Source organism: Rhinoraja longicauda, chromosome 1, assembly GCF_053455715.1.
Source record: "Rhinoraja longicauda isolate Sanriku21f chromosome 1, sRhiLon1.1, whole genome shotgun sequence".
Taxonomy (NCBI): domain Eukaryota; kingdom Metazoa; phylum Chordata; class Chondrichthyes; order Rajiformes; family Arhynchobatidae; genus Rhinoraja; species Rhinoraja longicauda.
The window spans coordinates 63,371,025-63,394,086 of NC_135953.1; the positions used below are offsets into that span (position 1 = coordinate 63,371,025).

General features: G+C 39.1%; 1 protein-coding gene across 7 annotated transcripts in view; it reads left to right on the forward strand.

Moving 5' to 3' along the window:
* Positions 1 to 18,918, forward strand: part of tec (tec protein tyrosine kinase) — a 100,531-nt gene extending 81,613 nt beyond the window's left edge. For all 7 annotated transcript variants that reach the window (XM_078398764.1, XM_078398769.1, XM_078398812.1 and 4 more), the window contains 8 exons: positions 2,118 to 2,245; positions 3,589 to 3,663; positions 4,414 to 4,585; positions 8,757 to 8,973; positions 9,488 to 9,552; positions 11,689 to 11,807; positions 14,557 to 14,714; positions 17,750 to 18,918. In XM_078398764.1, the coding sequence (XP_078254890.1) occupies positions 2,118 to 2,245; positions 3,589 to 3,663; positions 4,414 to 4,585; positions 8,757 to 8,973; positions 9,488 to 9,552; positions 11,689 to 11,807; positions 14,557 to 14,714; positions 17,750 to 17,821 (1,006 nt within the window). In that variant the 3' untranslated portion in view covers positions 17,822 to 18,918. The remainder of the gene's footprint in view (positions 1 to 2,117; positions 2,246 to 3,588; positions 3,664 to 4,413; positions 4,586 to 8,756; positions 8,974 to 9,487; positions 9,553 to 11,688; positions 11,808 to 14,556; positions 14,715 to 17,749) is intronic.
* The last annotated feature ends 4,144 nt before the right edge of the window (positions 18,919 to 23,062 follow it).

Genomic DNA, 23,062 nt, shown 5'->3' on the forward strand with positions numbered 1-23,062 from the left:
CGAGCCGCACCGAGCGCTGAGACGTCCCGTGGCCGTACCGGGCGATGATAGGCCCCGCGGCCGAGCCGCGCCGGGCACTGTTAGGTCCCGCGACCGTACCAGGCGATGGAAGGCCCCGCGGCCGAGCCGCGCCCTGTTAGTTCCCATGGCTGAGCCGGGCCGGCGATGTTAAGTCCAACGGCCGAGCCGCGCCGGGCGATGGAAGGCCCCGCGGGCGATGGAAGGCCCCGCGGGCGATGGAAGGCCCCGCGGGCGATGGAAGGCCCCGCGGCCGAGCTGCGCCCCGGGGAAGAGACCTAATAAAAGAAAGGTTTCCCCCACCCCACCACCCCCCGCCCCCCCCACCCCACACACATACACAGCCAAAAACAGAAACAAAAACCATCCCAACACCGACACAAACAAAACCAAAAAAAAGGAAAAATACAGACAGACTGCCACAGAGCCGCAGCCGTTAGGCAGATCAACCATGATTGAATGATAAAGTAGACTTGATGGGCCTAATCGCTTAATTCTGCTCCTATCACTTATGACAACAGAGATGTATTGAAGATGCTGCATAAGGTGTCCAGAAGTAAGGAGAATGATAGTGAATAAATTAGCATTAGGAGATAGAGAAAACATTCTATGGGCAAATGAGGCATGTGATTAGAGGTACTGAGAAAAGTGTTGCAATCATTGGGATCATGAGCTATGTTGAGCAGAGTGAAATGCACGATTTCTGTTCGTATTTCATCCATGACCCTGATCAGGTCATTAAACCTAATGTGAGATTGCAGCCAGTCTCATGGGTTGATCACTTGACGATAAAGTGCCCTGATGCCTCTGTCTAATCAGAAACTTGATTTAGCTAGTTCAAAGAAATAGCATTGATACATTTTAGGGAAAGTTTGGAAAGAATATAATTGAACTGGAATAAAAGAATACATTGAGATTGATGTCCACAATTAAGTCCTGTGGAACATAAGTACTAGTATTGTCAGGGAAACTGGAACTTGTTTACTGAGGTTCTTCTATTCCTCAATACTCCCTTGAACCCTACGATTCATTGTGTATCTTCTTACCTTATTGGTATTCCCAATATGCAGCATCTCACACTTATCAGGATTAAATTCTATTTGCCATTTTTCTGTCCATCTTATTAACATTGACATTGTTCTATAATCTAGGATTAAGCTTCTCACTATCAATGATTCCACCAATTTTTCATGTCATCTCTGAACTGACCGATCATTTCTCCAGCATTCACATCCAAAATATATCTAACAAACATCTTGGTACCATGTCCCACTGCTTCCGGTACACCACTGATCGCAGGTTTCCAGCCACATAAACAACGTCTCAAATCACACGCTGCTTCATGTTACCAAATCATTTCAGTATCCAGTTTGGCAATTTGCCTGCTCTCATGGGTACGTCAAATGCCTTGCCGAAGTCCATGAAGTTGACTACATCAACTGCATTGTGTTCATCAACACACTTTGTTGTTTCTTTCAAATATTTAAGCAAATTGTTCTGCCAAGATATTTCCACCAGTTCGCATGTGGCCTCACTCTGGCAATGGCAGAGGCCCAGGACAGAAAGGTCAGTGTTGGCGTGTGAAGGGGAGTTAAAATGGTTGGCAACTGGGAGATCTGGTCGTCCCTGGTGGACCGAGCGATATTTGCTAAACTGAATTATACTAAAGTGGGTAGGTGTAGGGTTTCAGTAAATCTTTGAATGTAATAGGAAAAACCAAGAACACTGCTTAAAAATGTGTGTGGGATCAGCTTTGGTCATTGGAGAATAGGCTAAAGGCACAAGGAAGTGTGCTAAGTCTTTCCGAAACGTTCATGGCACTGGATGTTCGAAAGAATATTACATCCTTGGGGAGGAGTGATTAACTGGAATTATATGAATGATCAACAGACCAGTTCGGCAGGGTACAGGTCACTATTTGATCACAATATTCAAAATTATGAATATGTTTAATGAAATAAATAATTAATCGTTTCTAAATTGTATATACTTAAATTGATAAGAGGAAGAAGCAAAGATGAAGAGGAGCCATAATCGTCAGTATTTGTTAAATAAGAGTTGAAGAATAATTGTTGACCATTAGTTATGTTTTTTTTCAGGGAGGGATCTATTCGACATTATCATATAAAGTTCAGCCAGAAACCAAATGTACAGTACTATCTGGCAGAAAAACATCTGTTTAATAATATTCCTGAATTAATTGCATATCATCAACACAATGCAGCAGGTAATGTGATCCAAATGCAAAATCCAAACAAATGCAAAATTATTTTAAGATAAAATATAATGGGTATAAGTTTAAAAGTCATTGTTTTGAGATTGTTGGTAGAGGCATAAAATATATGATAAGTGTGATAAGTATGTCCAAGACATCTTCGGGGCTCCTGTTACAGAAAATATGTTGAAGTCTCATGACGTAGATTGATTTTGTTGGATCTAATGCTGTGAATGATAAAAAGCAGTAGTGGATTAATTCTGTGCTGGTGTTCTGTTATGTTTCATATATTAAAAGTACCATTAGCAAATTTGCAGATGATACAAAGCTGGGTGGTAGTGTGAACTGTGAGGGAGATGCTATGAGGTTGCAGGGTGACTTGGACAGGTTGTGTGAGTGGGCGGATGCATGGCAGATGCAGTTTAATGTGGATAAGTGTGAGGTTATCCACTTTGTTGGTAAGAATAGGAAGGCAGAGTATTATCTGAATGGTGTCCAGTTAGGAACAGGGGACGTACAACGAGATCTGGGTGTCCTAGTGCATCAGTCACGGAAAGGAAGCATGCAGGTACAGCAGGCAGTGAAGAAAGCCAATGGAATGTTGGCCTTCATAACAAGAGGAGTTGAGTATAGGAGCAAAGAGGTCCTTCTGCAGTTGTACAGGGCCCTAGTGAGACCACACCTGGAGTACTGTGTGCAGTTTTGGTCTCCAAATTTGAGGAAGGCGTGCTATTGAGGGCGTGCAGCGTAGGTTTACTAGATTAATTCCCGGAATGGTGGGACTATCATATGTTGAAAGACTGGAGCGACTAGGCTTGTATACACTGGAATTTAGTAGGATGAGAGGAGATCTTATCGAAACGTATAAGATTATTAAGGGGTTGGACACGTTAGAGGCAGGAAACATGTTCCCAATGTTGGGGGTGTCCAGAACAAGGGCCACAGTTTAAGAATAAGGGGTAGGCCATTTAGAACTGAGATGAGGAAAAACTTTTTCAGTCAGAGAGTTGTGAATCTGTGGAATTGTCTGCCTCAGAAGGCAGTGGAGGCCAATTCTCTGAATGCATTCAAGAGAGAGCTGGATAGAGCTCTTAAGGATAGCGGAGTCAGGGGGTATGGGGAGAAGGCAGGAACGGGGTACTGATTAAGAATGATCAGCCATGATCACATTGAATGGCGGTGCTGGCTCGAAGGGCCGAATGGCCTCCTCCTGCACCTATTGTCTATTGTCTATTGTCTATATATCCTAGTGCAATGATGTATATGTGTTGGGGTTGCAAAACTGATTGTAAGACATTGAATAAAAGTAAGTGCAGAATTAATGCCTTGATTAACATTATGCGATATCATCTTAGGTCTGGTCACAAGATTACGATATCCAGTGGGCCACAAAGGACGATCTGCACCTAAAACTGCTGGTTTTAGTTATGGTAATATGGCCATCTAATTACCTAGTTCTTCAGTAACCCAAGCACTGCAATTTCGGTTGTAGATTTGTGTCTGTTTCTTAAACCCCCTACCTCTATCATATAACTAATGTTTGGGGTTTTTTTCTGTCAGTTGAGCATTTACTTGTTTATTTGAAAATCATCCAACCCAATTCAATGTATAGAATTGATGGTAGAATCCATCTATTGTCTGGAATTAAAGTCAGGACTTTTTAATCAAGGTGGATGCCATTCCCTCGTAAACAGCTATTTTGTAATTTTTGGCTGACACACTCATAACATTTTTGTATTAATATATTTTTCCAATGATTTTCTAATGAAGTTCATGATCTAGTAAAATATTCCAACACATTAATATTATAAAATATATAGCTTCGAATAAAATGGAGGTGTTTTCCAAAACTGTACTACATGGAAATGTAGATGCACATTCTGGTTTCAAATACTTTAGATGCTTTTGCTTTACAAAATAATACTTAAATATAGACCGTCTCAGAGCTATTTCTTTAGTGTCTAAAAGACATCTTTTGTTTGCAACACAAATAGTTTTTATTTCTTCAGATTGTATACTGCCGTAATAATGCTTTAACTTGCGTGTCTGCACTTTATAGATAAAGGCATCTAATACAATTAAAATTATACTGATATAAATAAGCAGGTTCATTTCTCTCCTGTATTATTGGAAGTTTCCATTCATTAACACAATTAAAATGTTGGTCATTATTCACACAGATAAGTGGGAAATAAATCCATCTGAATTAACTTTTATGAAAGAGTTAGGAAGTGGACAGTTTGGAGTGGTACGTTTAGGGAAATGGCGAGCTCAACACAAAGTAGCAATTAAAGCAATTCGCGAAGGTGCAATGAGTGAAGAGGATTTCATAGAAGAAGCAAAGATCATGACGTGAGTGATAACGAATTAACTTCAGATTTCATATAGCTTTAACAAATCAATAAACTACAGTAGAATTGCTTCACATGGTTTGGCAAAATTAATCAGTGTGATTAAAATACTATATGTCTCTCAGGATGGAAATTATATCACATTTTTCAATGTTTTTGTGCAGTATGTGAACAAATTTGATCTCTTCCTCTAAAGGCAATTGGATGCTTTGTGTGCAGATTACATATGTTTGCAAATGTGCTCCATGTCCTCCCTGGACAAAATTAACCATGAAAGCACTAGGCATGGGTTCAATATGCAATGCATGTCTTTATGTCACTTGTGCAAAATGTAGTTACAGATCCAAGGTCCCTCACATCGAAATGTGCCTTGATCTGAGACTTGAGGTCTACTTGGTATAAGTTAGAGGGGTCTATCCTTACCTGCTCTGCTATGGAGCCAGGTGTTTATCAACTCACAGATGAGTTCTCATTGAGTTCTTATTGTGCTCGACCATTCACCCATCTGCGCTACCCAATTGATATAATTAGGAACTTTGATCACATGTTTGTGATCAACAGCTTCACTCGAGTGTATTCAAGTAGCCTTTGCATGATTGCATAACTCTTCCAGCTCCATCTATTATGCACTACAAAAATACAGTCCAAGATAGGATTGCATGTGTTTTTTTTCAGTGATATACTTGTGATTTTTAGTTGTTCAACACTTCTCTGGCAGATGAGATTGAGAATCCAAAGAGATTTTATGAGTATATTAAGGGAAAAAGGTAACTTGAGAGAAAATCGGGGCCCTCAGAAACCAAAGTAATGTTCAATGTGCGGAGCTGCAGGAGATGGGTAATGTCTTCAATGAATATTTCTCCTCTGTTTCTACCACGGTGAAAGACATGAAAACTAGGCAGATTGGGAAAGTTAATGGCTGATGTCTTGAGGACAGTCCATATTACAATTGAGGAGGCGTAGGACATCCTAAAACGTATGCAGGTGGATAAATCTTCAGAGCCTGATCAGATATATGCAAGGACTGTGGAAGCTCAAGCAGAAATTGCAGGAGCCTTGGCTGAGATAAATGAATCATTGCTAGATGAGGGTGAGGTGTTGGAGGAATGAAAGGTGGCTAATGTTGTGCTTCAGTTTAAAAGTCCAGAAAAAAAAACCTGGGCACTATAGATGAATAAGTCTGATATCTGTGGTCGGAAAGTTACTCGAGAGAATTCTAAGAGATAAGATACAGATAAGAAGAGTTTGTTTTTTTGAAGAGGTGGTCATGAGGATTGACAAGGGCTAAAGTCCATATTGACAACATCGAACAGTGGATGTTGTGTAGATAGACTTTAGCAAGACTTTTGACAAGGTCCCTCATGGTAGTCTGATCCAGAAGGTTATTAGATGTGGGTTCCAATGTATGATCACGAATTGTATACAAAATTTGCTTGGTGGTAGGTGACAGAAGGTGATAGGAGAGGGTTGCTTTCAAGATTGGGGTCCTGTAACTAGTGATGTGCCTCAGGGATTGGGAATAGGTCTTTTGTGGTTTGTCATATATATTAATCATTTGGAAGAGAATGTCAGTGGCATGATTAGTTAATTTTCAGTTGATACTAAAATTGATGATATAATGGATTGTGAAGAAGGTTTTTTAAGGTTGCAACAGGGTCTCGGTTAACTGGGAAAATGGGCAAAGAAATAGTTGATGAAATTTAATTGACATTATGCCCCTTGAGAAGTTAAAATAAGCCAGAAAATGCACACTAAATGGCAAGGTCCTGAGGTATGTTATTGTACAGACAGACCTTGAGTACATGTGTGTAGTTCCCTGAAAGTGGTGACACTTTGGTCCTGAATCTATAGAACATTGGAAAATGATCACCAATGCGTCCACGATTTCTAGAGCCACTTCCTTAAGTACCCTGGGATGCAGACCATCAGGCCCTGGAGATTTATCAGCCTTCAGTCCCATCAGTCTACCCAACACCATTTCCTGCCTAATGTGAATTTCCTTCAGTTCCTCCGTTACCCTAGGACCTCGGTCCACCAGTACATCTGGGAGATTGTTTGTGTCTTCCTTAGTGAAGACAGATCCAAAGTACCTGTTCAACTCGTCTGCCATTTCTTTGTTCCCCATAATAAATTCACCTGCTTCTGTCTTCAAGGGACCCACATTTGTCTTAACTATTTTCTTCCTCTTCACATACCTAAAGAAGTTTTTACTATCCTCCTTTATATTTTTGGCTAGCTTTCCTTCGTACCTCATCTTTTCTCCTCATATTGACTTTTTAGTTATCTTCTGTTGCTCTTTAAACGAGTCCCAATCCTCTGGCTTCCCGCTCATCTTTGCTATGTTATACTTGATAGAGATATGGAAGTTAAACATAGAAACATAGAAAATAGTTGCAAGAGGAGGCCATTCGGCCCTTCGAGCCAGCACCGCCATTCATTGTGATCATGGCTGATCATCCACAATCAGTAACCTGTGCCCATATCCCTTGATTCCACTAGCCCCCTGAGCTCTATCTAACTCTCTCTTAAATTCATCCAGTGATTTGGCCTCCACTGCCCTCGGTGGCAGAGAATTCCACAAATTCACAACTCTGGGTGAAAAAGTTCCTTCGTACCTCAGTTTTAAATGGCCTCCCCTTTATTCTAAGACTGTGGCCCCTGGTTCTGGACTCCCCCAATGTTGGGAACATTTTTCCTGCATCTAGCTTGTCCAGTCCTTTTATAATTTTATATGTCTCTATAAGATCCCCTCTCATCCTTCTAAACTCCAGTGAATACAAGCCTAGTCTTTTCAATCTTTCCTCATATGACAGTCCCGCCATCCCAGGGATCAATCTCGTGAACCTACACTGCGCTACCTCAATTACAAGGATGTCCTTCCTCAAATTAGGAGACCAAAACTGTATACAATACTCCAGATGTGGTCTTACCAGGGCCCTATACAACTGCAGAAGAACCTCTTTATTCCTATACTGAAATCCTCTCGTTATGAAGGCCAACATGCCATTGGCTTTCTTCACTGCCTGCTGTACCTGCACTCCAACTTTCAGTGACTGGTGTACAAGGCCACCTAGGTCTCGCTGCACTTCCCCCTTACCTAACCTGACACCATTGAGATAATAATATGCCTCCTTGTTTTTGCCGCCAAAGTGGATAAACTCACACTTATCTACATTATACTGCATCTGCCCACTCACTCAACCTGTCCAGGTCACCCTGCAACCTCCTAACATCCTCTTCGCAGTTCACACTGCCACCCAGCTTTGTGTCATCTGCAAACTTGCTAGTGTTATTTCTAATTCCTTCATCCAAATCATTAATATATATGGTAAATAGTTGCGGCCCCAACACCGAGCCTTGCGGCACTCCACTCGCCACTGCCTGCCATTCTGAAAAGGACCCGTTTACTCCTCCTCTTTGCTTCCTGTCTGCCAACCAATTCTCTATCCATGTCAACACCCTACCTCCAATACTATGTGCTCTAATTTTGCTCACCAATCTCCCGTGTTGGACCTTATCAAAGGCTTTCTGAAAGTCTAGATACACTACATCCACTGGCTCCCCTTCATCCATTTTACTTGTCACATCCTCATAAAATTCCAGATGATTAGTCAAGCATGATTTCCTTTTCATAAATCCATGCTGACTTGGACATCCTTTTACTGCTATCCAAATGTACCTTTATTACCTCTTTAATAATTGACTCCAGCATCTTCCCCACCACCGATATCAGGCTAACTGGTCTGTAATTCCCCGTTTTCTCTCCCGCTCCTTTCTTGAAAAGTGGGATAACATTAGCTATCCTCCAATCCACAGGAACTGATCCTGAATCTATTGAACGTTGGAAAATGATCACCAATGCGTCTACTATTTCTAGAGCCACCTCCCTGAGTACCCTGGGATGCAGACCATCAGGCCCTGGGGATTTATCAACCTTCAGTCCCATCAGTCTACCCAATACTATTTCTTGCCTAATGCAAATTTCTTTCAGTTCCTCTATCCCCCTAGATCCTCTGTCCTCTAGTACATGTAGTAAGCAGTATCTTATGTTGCTGATGTTTCTGTGCAATTTTTAAATTGTCCATTTCAACTAAGTTCCCTAAACATAGTGATAAAAAAAATGAATTCAGCTTTGATTTCAAACATTCATAATCTCATTCATTTATCTACAGGAAGTTATCTCATTGTAAATTAGTGCAAATATATGGAGTTTGCACACAGCAAAAACCAATTTATATTGTGACCGAATTTATGGAACTCGGTTGTCTACTGAACTATCTCAGACAAAGAAGAGGACAGCAAAGCATTGAAATATTACTGAGCATGTGCCAGGATGTTTGCGAAGGCATGGCATACTTGGAAGCAAATGGGTTCATCCACAGAGATCTGGTAATGCTTTCAATTGTTTTACGATAAATAATGCAAACTTATATCAAAATTCTTTGAACTGCAATGGCTGGTTTTCCTTTTGAAAAGGAGAGAAACTCGTATAGTCCAAATTAAAAGAAAGTTTGCCGAATCCAGATTGAATAATCTAAATTATGTATTATTAAATTCCATGTACAATTTTGAATTTATGTGATAAATAATGTTGAATTTCTATGGATAGGTTAATTGGTCTGTTTCTTGCAGCAGATCGTCAAACAAAATTTGTAAATTCAACTCCAATACTCGGATAAATCAATTAAATCATATTACTAAATAGAATGAATTAAGCATGAATGTGATTATAATGATAAACATGTGAAAGAAACATGACCCTTTTAATAACTACATGGAAATCTAAAGCAAACCACATTCTCGTTGAGATTGTGAATTGTTTAATAATGATTGCCATTGTTCACACCAATAGCATTAAAAACTCTGCTCAAAATTTATTTTAAGGAGTATGACATTTTTTTAGGCTGCCAGGAACTGTTTGGTGAGTGATTCACATGTGGTGAAAGTGTCTGATTTTGGAATGACCAGGTAAGATTATGCTTATATACCAAAACCTTTTTTTGTGATTGGTTCAGCAAAATCAAATTCATCAAATCTATTAAGAGACTGCTTCGTATGACTTAAGTACTCCAGTTCCTTAATAGTTAATGTAAACTAACCATATCCCATCTATTTAAGTGAAAAGAAAAGATCTTCAATATGGCAAGTGTGTTATGCATTTTAATTTTCCTTTCTGTATCTTATGTTGAGAATGGAAAATCTAACATCTAAATAGTAACAACAATCCCACATAAGCAATTATAATTGCTGATTTATGAGGGTAGGGCGGTGGATGTTGTCAACGTGGATTTTAGTAAGACATTTGATAAAGTCTCCCATGATAGGCTAATCCAGAAGAATGTGATGCACACGATTAACAGTGAGTTGGTTGTATGGGTTCAGAACAAGTTTATTGATAGAAGAGAGAGGGTTGTGCTGGAAGGACAATATTCAGGCTGCAGATCTGCAGGGATGTGTGCTGGGACCTCTGCTGTTTATGATAGGTATAAATGTCTTGGACCTATACGTAGACATTAGTAAGTTTGGAAGGCTGTCAAAGTATGCAGTGCGATATAGATCAGCTACGGTAATGGGTGGAGAAATGGCAGATGGAATTTAATCTGAGCAAATGTGAGGTGTTGCAATTTTGGAGGTCAAATGTAAGGGGAAAATATACAATTTGATGTAAAGAGGGATCTTGGGGTCCAAGTCTGTAGCTCCCTGGAGTGGCAACACAAATGGTTAAGTGGTAGAGTGGTTAAAGAAGGCATTTGGTATGCTTGCCTTCATTGGTCGGAGTGATGATGCAGCTTTATAGTACTTAGGCCACATTTGTGAATTGTGAAACCATGAATTGGTTTTGGCAACATGTTTTGGTACAGACATTGTGGGCTGAAGGCATGTGGTAAGCTTGCCTTCATTGGTTGGGGCATTGAAGGAAGTGATGATAGTACTTTAGTTAGACCATATTTGTTGGACCTATTCTGCTGTACTGTGCTATGTTCTATGTCAACGAGCTAAATGAATGCCATGGTGTCATTGGTCCACATTATGTTACATCAGTCACGCTTTAAATTCTAATGCACTTTTAGTAAGGTAATGTCCAAGGAAACATTTTACACAAAATTAAAAAAATATCAAAAATGTACTCGCTATATAGGTTAAGTTTTATTTTAATGTAAAGTCTCAAACTATCTTCAATGTCTAGGCTTTAAGTGGACACAATTAACTTAATTCATTGATTCATTTCATGAAGGACATTTGAATGTGAAAATGTTACTGTTACCAGAAGAATACCTCTTGCATTTTCGCACTTTTACAATAGAAACAATTGATTAAAAAAATAATCCATGGATTATTCTCAAAAATCCTAATCCATGGATTTTTGCTCAAAATGAAATCAATTAAAGTCAATTGAAATCTTTCATGTCAATTTTACTACACAGTAGTAAAATAAAATATTACTCATTTCAAGAGGTTGTATGTCATCATATTGTGGATTTGAAACTAACCATTAAAAATAAACTAAGTCCGAAGCATAAACATAATAATTCTTAGTCCACACCAGTGAAATTGTGACTTGAATCTGAATTTTACTTTCTCAAGGAGAATAATAGACAATTGCCCACAAGCCATCAACATTCAATACAATGCAGCTCTGAAGTTGTCTGTAGTTTTTAATGGTTCCACTCGGTATTTCACAATAATTTCTGAAGTAATCTCGTGAACTGTTAGAGCTGAAATTCTGGAGATTAGCTTCAAACCATAACCTTAGTGATAACCAAGTAGACATTGAAGCATTTTACAATTGTGCTGAAACCTAATTTCCAAAGATTAATGAAAATGTAATGAGGCTGAAATTTTCAGATTTTTGAATGCATGCATAAAAGAGGAGATTGATATTTTTTTCTATGCATTAATACAATATATAATGCATTCTACTAAGCCACTGTTGGTACCATTTCAGTAAAGACATTTCAGTAACTTGTAGATATGTACAAAATATTGGATGTGGAGAAGAACAGTAGAATAGATTGGAATAGATAACACCCTGGTAATGAAACAAATGGCCTCCTTTTGCTAAGATATCCACAATATAAATGTATTTAATTGCTTCATCTTTAGATATGTGTTGGATGATCAGTACACGAGTTCTTCAGGTGCCAAGTTTCCCGTGAAATGGTCACCCCCTGAGGTGCTACATTACTCTAAGTTCAGCAGTAAATCGGATGTATGGTCGTTTGGTAAGCAAATTTAATCAGCAGTATACACTTTAAATGCATGCCTTATTCTGTTTCATTTGGCATATCTCTAACAATTAAAAGCCATTTTTACTGTGAACATTATAATCAAATACACTCCTTTATTCAGAAAATTGGCTGCAGCATTATTATTGCAAGCTTCGTGGGTAGCATAGAAAAGTTCTTCCTTATGTACTTCCAATTTAACCAGAAAAGATAAAAGCTGCGATGCGGACTTAGAAATAGAGCAGGAGGGTTGTGATGTTCTTGAGCATATTGCTATTGACAGGGAGGCGGTGCTGGAGGCTCTGGCAGGCTTAAAAGTGGATAAGTCTCCGGGCCCTGACGAGATGTATCCCAGGATGCTGAGAGAGGCAAGGGAGGAGATTGTGGGGGCTCTGGCACAAATTTTCAGAGCCTCTCTTGCAACAGGGGATGTACCGGAGGACTGGAGGATAGCTAATGTGGTGCCATTATTTAAAAAGGGCAGTAGGGATAAACCTGGGAACTACAGGCCGGTGAGTCTGACATCGGTGGTGGGGAAGCTGTTCGAAAAGATTCTGAGGGACAGAATCTGTCTTCACTTGGAGGATCGAGGGTTAATTAAGGATAGTCAACATGGCTTTGTTAAGGGAAGGTCGTGTCTGACTAACTTGATTTAATTTTTTGAAGGGGTGACCAAGGAGGTAGATGGGGGTAGTGCAGTGGATGTGGTATACATGGATTTCAGTAAGGCTTTTGAAAAGGTCCCACACAGGAGACTAGTCAAGAAGGTAAGAGCCCATGGGATCCAGGGCACCTTGGCAAAATGGATAAAAAACTGGCTTAGTGACAGAAGGCAGAGGGTGATGGTAGAAGGGTGCTTCTGTGACTGGAGGCCGGTGTCCAGTGGGGTGCCGCAGGGATCGGTGTTGGGTCCATTACTGTTTGTAATCTACATAAATGATCTGGATGTCAACGTACAGGGCATGATCAGCAAGTTTGCAGATGACGCAAAGGTAGGGGGGGGTGGTGAATAGCGAGGAAGGGATCTGCAAGCTGCAGGAAGATATAGATGAGATGGTCAGATGGGCGGAGCAGTGGCAGATGGAATTTAATCCTGAAAAGTGCGAAGTGATGCACTTTGGCAGAAATAACTTGGAGAGGGAGTACACCATGAATGGAAGGACCCTAGGGAAAACAGGGGTACAGAGGGACCTTGGAGTACAGGTACACAAGTCCTTGAAGGCAGCAGGACAGGTGGACAGGGTGGTTAAAAAGGCATATGGGTTACTGGCCTTCATTAGCCGGGGCATCGAATATAAAAGTAGGGGGGTAATGATGGAATTGTACAGAACACTGGTGAGGCCACAGCTGGAGTATTGTGTACAGTTCTGGTCACCACATTATAGAAAGGATGTGATAGCTTTGGAGAGGGTGCAGAGGAGATTCACCAGGAAGCTGCCAGGGATGAAGGGCCTCGGCTATGAGGAGAGACTGAGCAGACTGGGGTTGTTTTCCCTGTAGCAGAGAAGACTGAGAGGGGACATGATCGAGGTGTACAAGATCATGAGGGGCATAGATAAGGTAGATGGCGGGGAACTTCTTCCACTGGTGGAAGGTTCAACAACGAGGGGACATAGATACAGGGTAAGGGGAGGGAGGTTTCGGGGGGATGTGAGAAAGAACTTTTTCACCCAGAGGGTGGTTGGAGTCTGGAACTCACTGCCTGGGGTGGTGGTGGAGGCGGGAACACTCACAACGTTTAAGAGGCATTTGGATGGGCACTTGAAATGCTACAACATTCAGGGCTACGGTCTAAATGCGGGAAAATGGGATTAAAATTAGACTGTGTTTGGTAACGGGCGGCGCGGACACGATGGGCCGAAGGGCCTCTTTCTGTGCTGTAGGACTCTATGACTCTATGATTATGACTCTTTTCTCATAGAAACATAGAAACATAGAAAATAGGTGTAGGAGGAGGCCATTCGGCCCTTTGAGCCAGCACAGCCATTCATTGTGATCATGGCTGATCATCCACAATCAGTAACCTGTGCCCAACTTCTCCCCATATCCCTTGATGCCACTAGCCCCCAGAACTCTATCTAACTCTCTCTTAAATTCATCCAGTGATTTGGCTTCCACTGCCATCTGTGGCAGAGAATTCCACAAATTCACAACTCTCTGGGTCAAAAAGTTCCTTCTCACCTCAGTTTTAAATGGCCTCTTAAAATATAATTAAATTACTTTAAAGAGTTTTAAAGAAAAGGCTGAAACATTTTGCAACCATGTTCAGTGAGGAAAAAATTATCCATGTCGGACTCTTCTTAAGAATCCCCACCAATATGAAAGCCACTCTCTAACCAATTCAAGTCACTGCACCTGATACTTAGAAATGGCTGAGAACATTGGATATAACAAGGGCAATGGGCTCAGCTGTCGTACTAAAAACCCGAGCTCCAAAACCACCTGAGCTTCTCATGAGCCACAAGCTTGAAAATTATAAATATTTCCCATTTGAAATTAAGAGTTATTGGACATAATAATCCATATACATTTAACCTTTTTTTTGTTTTCCTGAACATCATCATCCCTTCTCAAATCATTTGGGAGAATCAGAACATACAGTATCTATCCAGTCAGTTTGGAAAATTCAAAAGAATAATCAGAATAATTCAGTCGACCTTTTTTATGTTGATATATAGTGAATAATTTGACATGTTAATTTGGTCATGGGGACCTCAATAGCAATTTTTTAACTTTAAATTTGCAGGTGTTCTGATGTGGGAAGTTTACAATGATGGAAAAATGCCATTTGAAACTAAAACAAATGCAGAAGTAGTTGAATTCATTTCATCTGGCTATCGATTATATCGACCAAAGCAAGCATCAAAAGCTGTTTACGAGATCATGAATCTTTGTTGGCATGACGTTAGTGACACAACTTTTAATTGCTTCTACAAATAAAAATGTTTAGAATTTAGTCAATACATCACCCAGATTATTGTACTCCCGCAGTGCAAGAGTTAAGACGTCATTGTTACATCTGTACATGGTGTTGATGAGATCACACTTGGAAAATTGTTCTGGTCACCTACTCTAGGTAACATGCCATGAAGTTGGAAAGGGTGCAGAAAAGATTCACAAGGATGTTACCCTGACTGGAAGGCTTTGGTTTTAAGGAGAAGCTGGAAATATTGTGACTTTTTTCTCTGGAACACAGGACGCTGAGGGGTGACCAGATAGAGATATATAGGATCTTGAGGGGTGCAGATAAGGTGGATGGTTACATCTTTGTCTAGTGTAGGGAAGTCTAAAACTAGAGGGCATGAATTTAAAGTGAGTGGGGAAAGATTAACGGAGACATGAGAGGCGATTTATTCACATAGAGGGTGATGGATATCTGAAATGAGCTGCCAGAGGGAGTGGTGGAGATGGTTACAGTTACAATCTATGCCAGACATTTGGATGGAAAAGATTCATAGGGATATGGGGCAAATGGTAGGCAAATGGGACCAGCTCAGATAGGCCCTCCATAATGTTTTGGACAAAGACCCATCATTTATTTATTTGCCTCTACTCCACAATTTGAGATTTGTAATAGAAAAAAAACACATGTGGTTAAAATGCACATTGTCAGATTTTAATAAAAGCCGTTTTTAGACATTTTGGTTTCACCATGTAGAAATTACAGCAGTGTTTATACATAGTCCCCCCCCATTTCAGGGCACCATAATGTTTGGGACACAGCAATGTCATGTAAATGAAAGTAGTCATGTTTAGTATTTTGTTGCATATCCTTTGCATGCAATGCCTGCTTAAAGTCTGCGATTCATGGAAATCACCAGTTGCTGTGTCTTCTCTGGTGATGCTCTGCCAGGCCTGTATTGCAGCCATTGCTTGTTTTGCCTGTATTGCAACTTATGCTTGTTTTGGGGGCTAGTCCCCTTCAGTTTTCTGTTCAGCATATAAAAAGCGTGCTCAATTGGGCTCAGATCGGGTGATTGACTTGGCCACTCAAGAATTGACCGTTCTTTAGCTTTGAAAAACTCCTTTGTTGTTTTAGCAGTATGTTTGGGATCATTGTCTTGCTGTAGAATGAACCGCCGGCCAATCAGTTTTGAGGCATTTGTTTGAACTTGAGCAGACAGGATGTGTCCTATCACACTAGAATTCTTTATGCTACTACCATCAGCAGTTGTATCGTCAATGAAGATAAGTGAGCCAGTACCTTCAGCAGCCATACATGCCCAGGCCATAACACCCCCACCACCGTGTTTCATAGATGAGGTGGTATGCTTTGGATCTTGGGCAGTTCCTTCTCTCCTCCATACTTTGCTCTTACCATCACTCTGATATAAGTTAATCTTCGTCTCACCTGTCCACAAGACCTTTTTCCAGAACTGTGGTTGCTCTTTTAAGTACTTCTTGGCAAACTGTAACCTGACCATCCTATTTTTGCAGCTAACTAGTGGTTTGCATCTTGCAGTGCAGTCTCTGTATTTCTGTGCATGAAATCTTCTGCGGATAGTGGTCATTGACAAATCCACACCTGACTCCTGAAGAGTATTTCTCATATGTCGGACAGGTGTTTGGGGATTTTTCTTTATTATACAGAGAATTCTTCTGTCATCAGCTGTGGAGGTCTTCCTTGGCCTGACAGTCCCTTTGCGATTAGTAAACTCCCCAGTGCTCTCTTCTTAATGATGTTCCAAACAGTTGATGTCTCAAATTCTTGTTTCTCAGTCTCACACTGGCTTCTTTGACTTTCATTGACACAACTTTGGTCCTTATGTTGAAAAACAGCAATAAAAGTTTCCAAAGGTGATGGAAAGACTGGAGGAAAGACTCGGTGTTGAGAGCTTAATGTACCTGCATTAAGGAGGCAATTAAACACACCTGAGCAATTACAAATGCCTGTGAAGCCGTGTCCCAAACATTATGGTGCCCCGAAATGGGGCAACTATGTATAAAAACAGCTGTAATTTCTACATGGTGAAACCAAAATGTATAAAAATGGCCTTTAGTAAAATCTGACAATGTGCACTTTAACCACATGTGATTTTTTTCTATTACAAATCTCAAATTGTGGAGTACAGAGGCAAATAAATAAATGTTGGGTCTTTGTCCCAAACATTATGGAGGGCACTGTAGCTGTTATTGGTCAGCAAGCACAAAACAAATGGGTAAAGGAGTTAGATGCAAAGTGGGATATGGTCATTATGGTCAGCAAAGTTTTGGTTGTTATTGTTGAGTAGAATAGAATATGATAAAAATCCCAGCATTACATTGAAATATTTGAACCTAGGGTTTGTACTGCTCTGAACATAACGGGAAAGAAGGAAGCTTGCGCTACATCTAAACTAATTAATGAAATGCTGTGCAAGCTTGAGAATGGGCCAAATGTGTTGACTCTGAAATTGGTAACTCTTAGTGACTCCAAAGGAAGTGAATATCATTTTTTATTAGTTTCATTCACAAATATATAATTGCTATTGACTTCAAGTTTTGTGAAGAACTATTTGTGTTTTGTCAAGTAGGATTTGTCCAATTTCAGTGTAGTTTATACTTGATTAGCTCTTTTGGTTTATATCAACTGTGGCTACACATGCAATTGGTGACATTGGTTCAATGTTATGTTAAGAACAAAATGCAGAGAATCAATGGTGAGGTTTGGAGAAAAATGGGTATGGTTTTGAAGGTCTCCAAGATTTAAAGGAAAATTATAGATCTAACTGAGGCTTCATTTGCTAATTAAGTTTGAGAATCCATATATAAACTAAAGCTGATAGTATTTGTATTATTTACATTGTCTTTTACTATATTCAATTTTGCAAAAGCTTCTGGGGTTTTTCCAGAACCATAGAAGAATATTTTTTAGATACAGCAGTCTCTGACTAAATCTAATTTCAATTCATTAGACTTGTTTTTAATGGTAATGTCTGCTGTATCATTTATCTTTCCAGAAAGCTGAAGGAAGACCATGTTTTTCAGACTTACTAGTGAAGATGCATGAAATAATGGAACCTGACTGTTAAAGTGACTTTCAGCTGCCTCTAAAATATTTTTGAATCAAGTCAAAAATCCATACATTTATTATGTATCATGACAAATTATTTTGGGAGTTTGTCAATAATTCAGATCATCAGTTCAAAAGCTTTGTGCATATCTGGAACACAATATGGTGATTAAGAAGAGAAAACCACATGTTTGATGCAAATACGCTTTGGGTAAATGGAATATTAACCAGCACGGTGTATATTTGTAAAGTAATATATTCACTTTCTGTGATACAGTATAATCTGAAATGATTCCATTGCACTGAAATGATAGAGAGCATAATTGAAGCCTTGTGTTGAAACTGATTCTGATTTGTCACATTTTTAATAATTATATCTCTTTGCCAATTCCACATCTAAGGGCAACTTTTATCCCTATTGTTAACACTAGAAATTTAATTAAACCATCGACAATTTTTGCTGAACTAATTTTTAGCAACTTTATTTCTTTATTGCCTCTTTCTGAGTTGGATAATCTGTGTGCCATTGCTTAATTCTAAAATATCATGCCACAAAATCCTTCAATTACTGAAAACATATAAATAGTTGAATGCAGAGATAGTATTTGATAATATCTAATTAACAATTGGAAGAGCAATGCACAATCCAAATTAGATAGAGATATTTAATTTGGAGAGCTCATACATCTTACTACAGACAATATATTTTTTTAAGTTGCTGGAAATATTTCTATCAGTAATTGGTAAAATATGGTTAAGTGAGAGTTTTTGGTGGACTCAACTTACATTTGGGGTGATGATCTATTGCTTTCATTTTGTTTTTTTATGTTTTTGTATTTTGGGTTTACTTGAAATGAATAATGTGAAAGTAAAGCTATTACTGAAAAAAATATGCCCCTATTATCTTTCAATTCAAGTGAGGATACAACTGTAAATAACAGTAGAAAATGATATCAAAGTATTTGAATGAATGAATGAATGAATGAATGAATGAATAACTTTATTGCCAAGTATGTGCATATACGAGGAATGTGCCTTGGTGCTCTGCTCACAAATGACAACACAAACATACAGTTAACAATTAAGAATAAAGCATAACCACAATAAGGAGACAACATTAAGGAGACAACATTACGGTCTAAACATGTGGGTGAAAATAAACCAGAGCAAAAATGAGCTTTGTGGAATTTCCGCAGACAACACAAACGAACAAATGCATACAAAACAGCAAGGAGCAGTACACCGTGGCAGCCATCGTCAGCGCCGTGTGTGTGTGTGTGAGAGAGAGAGAGAGAGAGAGAGAGTGCCGAGATGTGCTTTGTATGAAGCAATGAATCTAGTTTCAAATATTGAACTCCATTTCAAAATTGGAAGTACCAACTTTTCTCAACTCCTTTGAGCAAATTGTTTTGCATAGTTGATTGTATGGGTTAGTTGATAATACATTGGGATAACTGAAAATATTGAGTGTCTGACCTAAGTACATCAGTTACATTTTGAATGGAGTTGAAGAGCATTATAGTTCATGACATGACTTAGCACATGGATTCACCATCTCTCCGGTAAATGGTTCCATTTCCAAATGAGGCCTGTGTGGGGACTCGGGCATAGTGTCTTGTGTGAAATTCATAATAAGGTTTGAAACAAAACTTGCAAAACTGAATGAAAGTAATCTGATAATTAAAATTATCAAAAGAGAAAAATGCAGGGAAGATTGCTATATACAGTATATATTTTAAACACAGTAGATTGTGTCTGGATTTACATTACTACCACATTCATTTGGTCCATAGAAGTATTTTAGTTTAGGTTTGTATTTTGATTGAGAGTTCATATCCTAAGTGCTATTCACTGGAAAAACAACCTTCGACTTGGGCCATTGGATAAGGATAAGTGCAACCCACTTATCCAGTGGAATTTGGTACTAGGAAATATCAGAGCAGCAACATGCAAATAAATTCTCTTATAAAAAGGAACTATTAATTTTAATGTACTGTATATCTATTATATCTATATCTCTAGGTATATGGTCAGAACCTTTTTTCCCCAGATGGAAAAATCAATAGTAAAGGGCATTGTTTTAAGGTGAGAGGCGGTAAAGTTTAAAGGGGATGTGCAGGGCAATTTTTTTACACAGAGGGTGGTGAGTGTATGGAACATGCTGCCAGGATTCGTAGTTGAGGCAGGTATTATAGTAGCATTTAAGAGGCGTTTGGATAGGCATATGGACATGGAGGGATATGGATTAAACACTAGTAGATAAGAATTGGTCTTGGCATCAACGTTCGGCATGGACATTGTGGGCCAAAGGACCTGTCCTTGAGTTGTACTGTTCCATATTCAACTGAATGTGACTTCTAGTTTGTTCCTCTCTCCACATATGCACCTTGGGGTGCCATGAATGTTTGGCATTTTGCATTTTCTATTTCAGATTTTCAGTACCTGTATTTTTTTAAATTTGGCACCAGCTTTTAGGGCAAGTCTCTTTCAACATTTCCCTTCAACGTTTCCCGCTTTAACCTAAGATTCATCTTTAGTGGTAGGGGTAGGTGTGTCTTTCAAATTTATTAAGCAAGGTGAACCCATCCTGGATGTCACAAATTGCAGCTGGACCAGCAATTCTTGGCGGCAGTGGGAACCTCAGCGGCGGTGGGGCCTCGCGATTGATCAGCGGTCAATGAGCGTGAGGGGGGAAGGGGAAGACAATGGGGACACAGCGTGGGGGGACCGCCGTGACGAAACAATGCAGGACCCCGCATGGTGGGACCACCGTGGGGGACGGTGGGAGAACAGAGGGGGACCCTGTGTTCGGGAGGGGGGCACAATAGTTTTAGAATCCTTTGCCCAGGGGATACGTCTGCGTTCGTTTATCTGTTTGTTCTAGACAAGTTGAGAACTACCATTCATGTTGACTGAGGGCTGAAAACATTCACGTATTTGTGTCAAATTACGATATGATGACAAAGTTAGAATATTTCATTATGTATATGTATATTACTCAGTTACCATAAATTTACTAAATATTCATTTGTTGATTAATGAAGAATAAATATGTACATATCCAACACTAGATTCACCCTATTGCAGGAGGATGATTTTTGTTTAGATTTTTAAGTTTAGAATTATATTTGCAATACTGTATATGAATCCAAAAAAATATTTTTATATTGCAGTCAAAATGGTGATTTTTTTTAAAGAACAAAAACCTACAAATGTGAATTTGGGATGTATGCTTGTATCAGAATTAATTGCTTTTTATGTAGTTCAATTTCTACTTTGTTCAGTGATTATTCGCAAGCAGTATATTCACAAGCAAGTATACGTGCTTGTGAATATTACAGGGTCAGTAATGATCTGTTTAAAATAGCTTCAAATTTTTACTTTCCTAATTAGTGATTTAATTTGTGTAATAAATCAGACTTTAATTTTCTGCCTTTCATGCTGCTGACAGTGAACTATTAACATGTTATAAACAGAACATTTATTAAGTGTTTTTCACATTTGCTCGTACATTAACCAAATAAATATTTTTAAATGTAAAATGTGTAGTTGTGATTTTAAAATCTCCATTCCCCACGACAGTTTCTTGAATTGATATGTTGTATTTATCCTATCAAACAAACTGTACAATATTAGCAATCTAATTAATTTTTTTCTGAATACAGCAATATTTGTCATATGGACATTTATTTCCTAATTTTCTCCAATGTATAATATATATACTCAATGTTTTAAATCTTGTAGTCTTGTGTTGAATATCAAGCTGCAAACTACTATTATATATCTGAACAGGATGTAAAACGGTGTGTTGATTTTGGTCTATTTGAAACAAGAGATATAAAGGTTCATTTCAGAACAGAACATGTTAGATATAATTATGATCCAGATGAGAAAACACCAGTTATTTTTATAATAGGTCCTGTCAGCAAATTTCATGAACAATTATTGCTAGCATTTGTATTTTTAAGGTTTTATGTTCGAAATATATAAAGTAATGACCAACTGGTCCTGAATCCTGATCTGTTCAATCTTTCCTTGTCACTCCCTTCTTGCTACCCACCAATACTTTGATCTTCAGAGAGAAAAAAACCCGAATGCATTTGCTTAAGTAGAAATAGCAACTGGCATTTATAACCAAAAAGATTGTAAAGTGCTTTAAAGAAACTTTCCAATGGAAAATTTCAGTAAGGTAACAAATTTATCAAGAGGGTGAACTAATAGACCAGTCAGAGGTGTGCTTTAAGGAAGATCGAATAAAAAGAACAGCCGGAAGACAAGTTCCGTGGGTATTACAAATGTCTGGGCCTTGATAACTGATGAATGCTGTTTAATGGGGTGAAAAGAGAATGATGTACAAAAGGCCAGAGACTGAGGAACTCCAAAATCCTCTGAGGGCTGGAAGAGGTTCAAGATAGAGAACGAAGATTCCGTGAGTTGAGATCAAAAGAGAAAAAACAAGCCACAGCCACCTCACTAAGATACAGTGAAAAGGAATGGTGAAACGTGTTAAAGCTGTATTGGGCAAAGAGTAATGATCACTGTCACAGAAGAATGTCATTTGGGGAGTGTACCAAGGTTTATATACAATTAATGTTCAAAAACGTTGTTGGGAAAAGTGTACAAATATTTAGAACTTTCCAGTGAATGTGTGTACGGGATCAGCTGCCTTTACAAGACAGGCGATAAGAATATGGGGAGCACAAAATAAATGATTAAAGAGAGTAATGGTCAGAGAAGAAAGAGTATGGTTGCTTGGCGCCTCAATAATCTTTGCCTTTACAATGACTTCATGGTACTGGTCATGGATATTGGACCATCAACTAAAGCGTTCAAGATCCAAGAGTGTTTATTTAGATGCCATATGTATCAACAACAAAGCAAAGAGATTCTTACTTGCTGCAGCTTTACATGCCCATTAATGCAATAACATGCAAATAAACATACAATAATCAAGAAAACAAATTGATAGAACAAAGTAATACTTGGCAACCAGACTGTAATAGTGCAAAGCTGAAATCTATAGTTCAACCAAAACAAGGTCCGTAGTAGATCAAAGTTGCTGGGGTGAGATTGTGCAGTCTCAAGAGCCTGATGATGGCTAAAAAGAAGCTGTCCTTGAACCTGGAGGTTAGGATTTTCATGCCTCGATGGTACTAGAAAGAGGAGAACAGGGCCATCATGGCATGTGTCTGAAGATATTAGCTGCTTCTTAGAAACAGCGCCTCCTGTAGGCCCTTTCAATGGTGGGGAAGTCAGTACC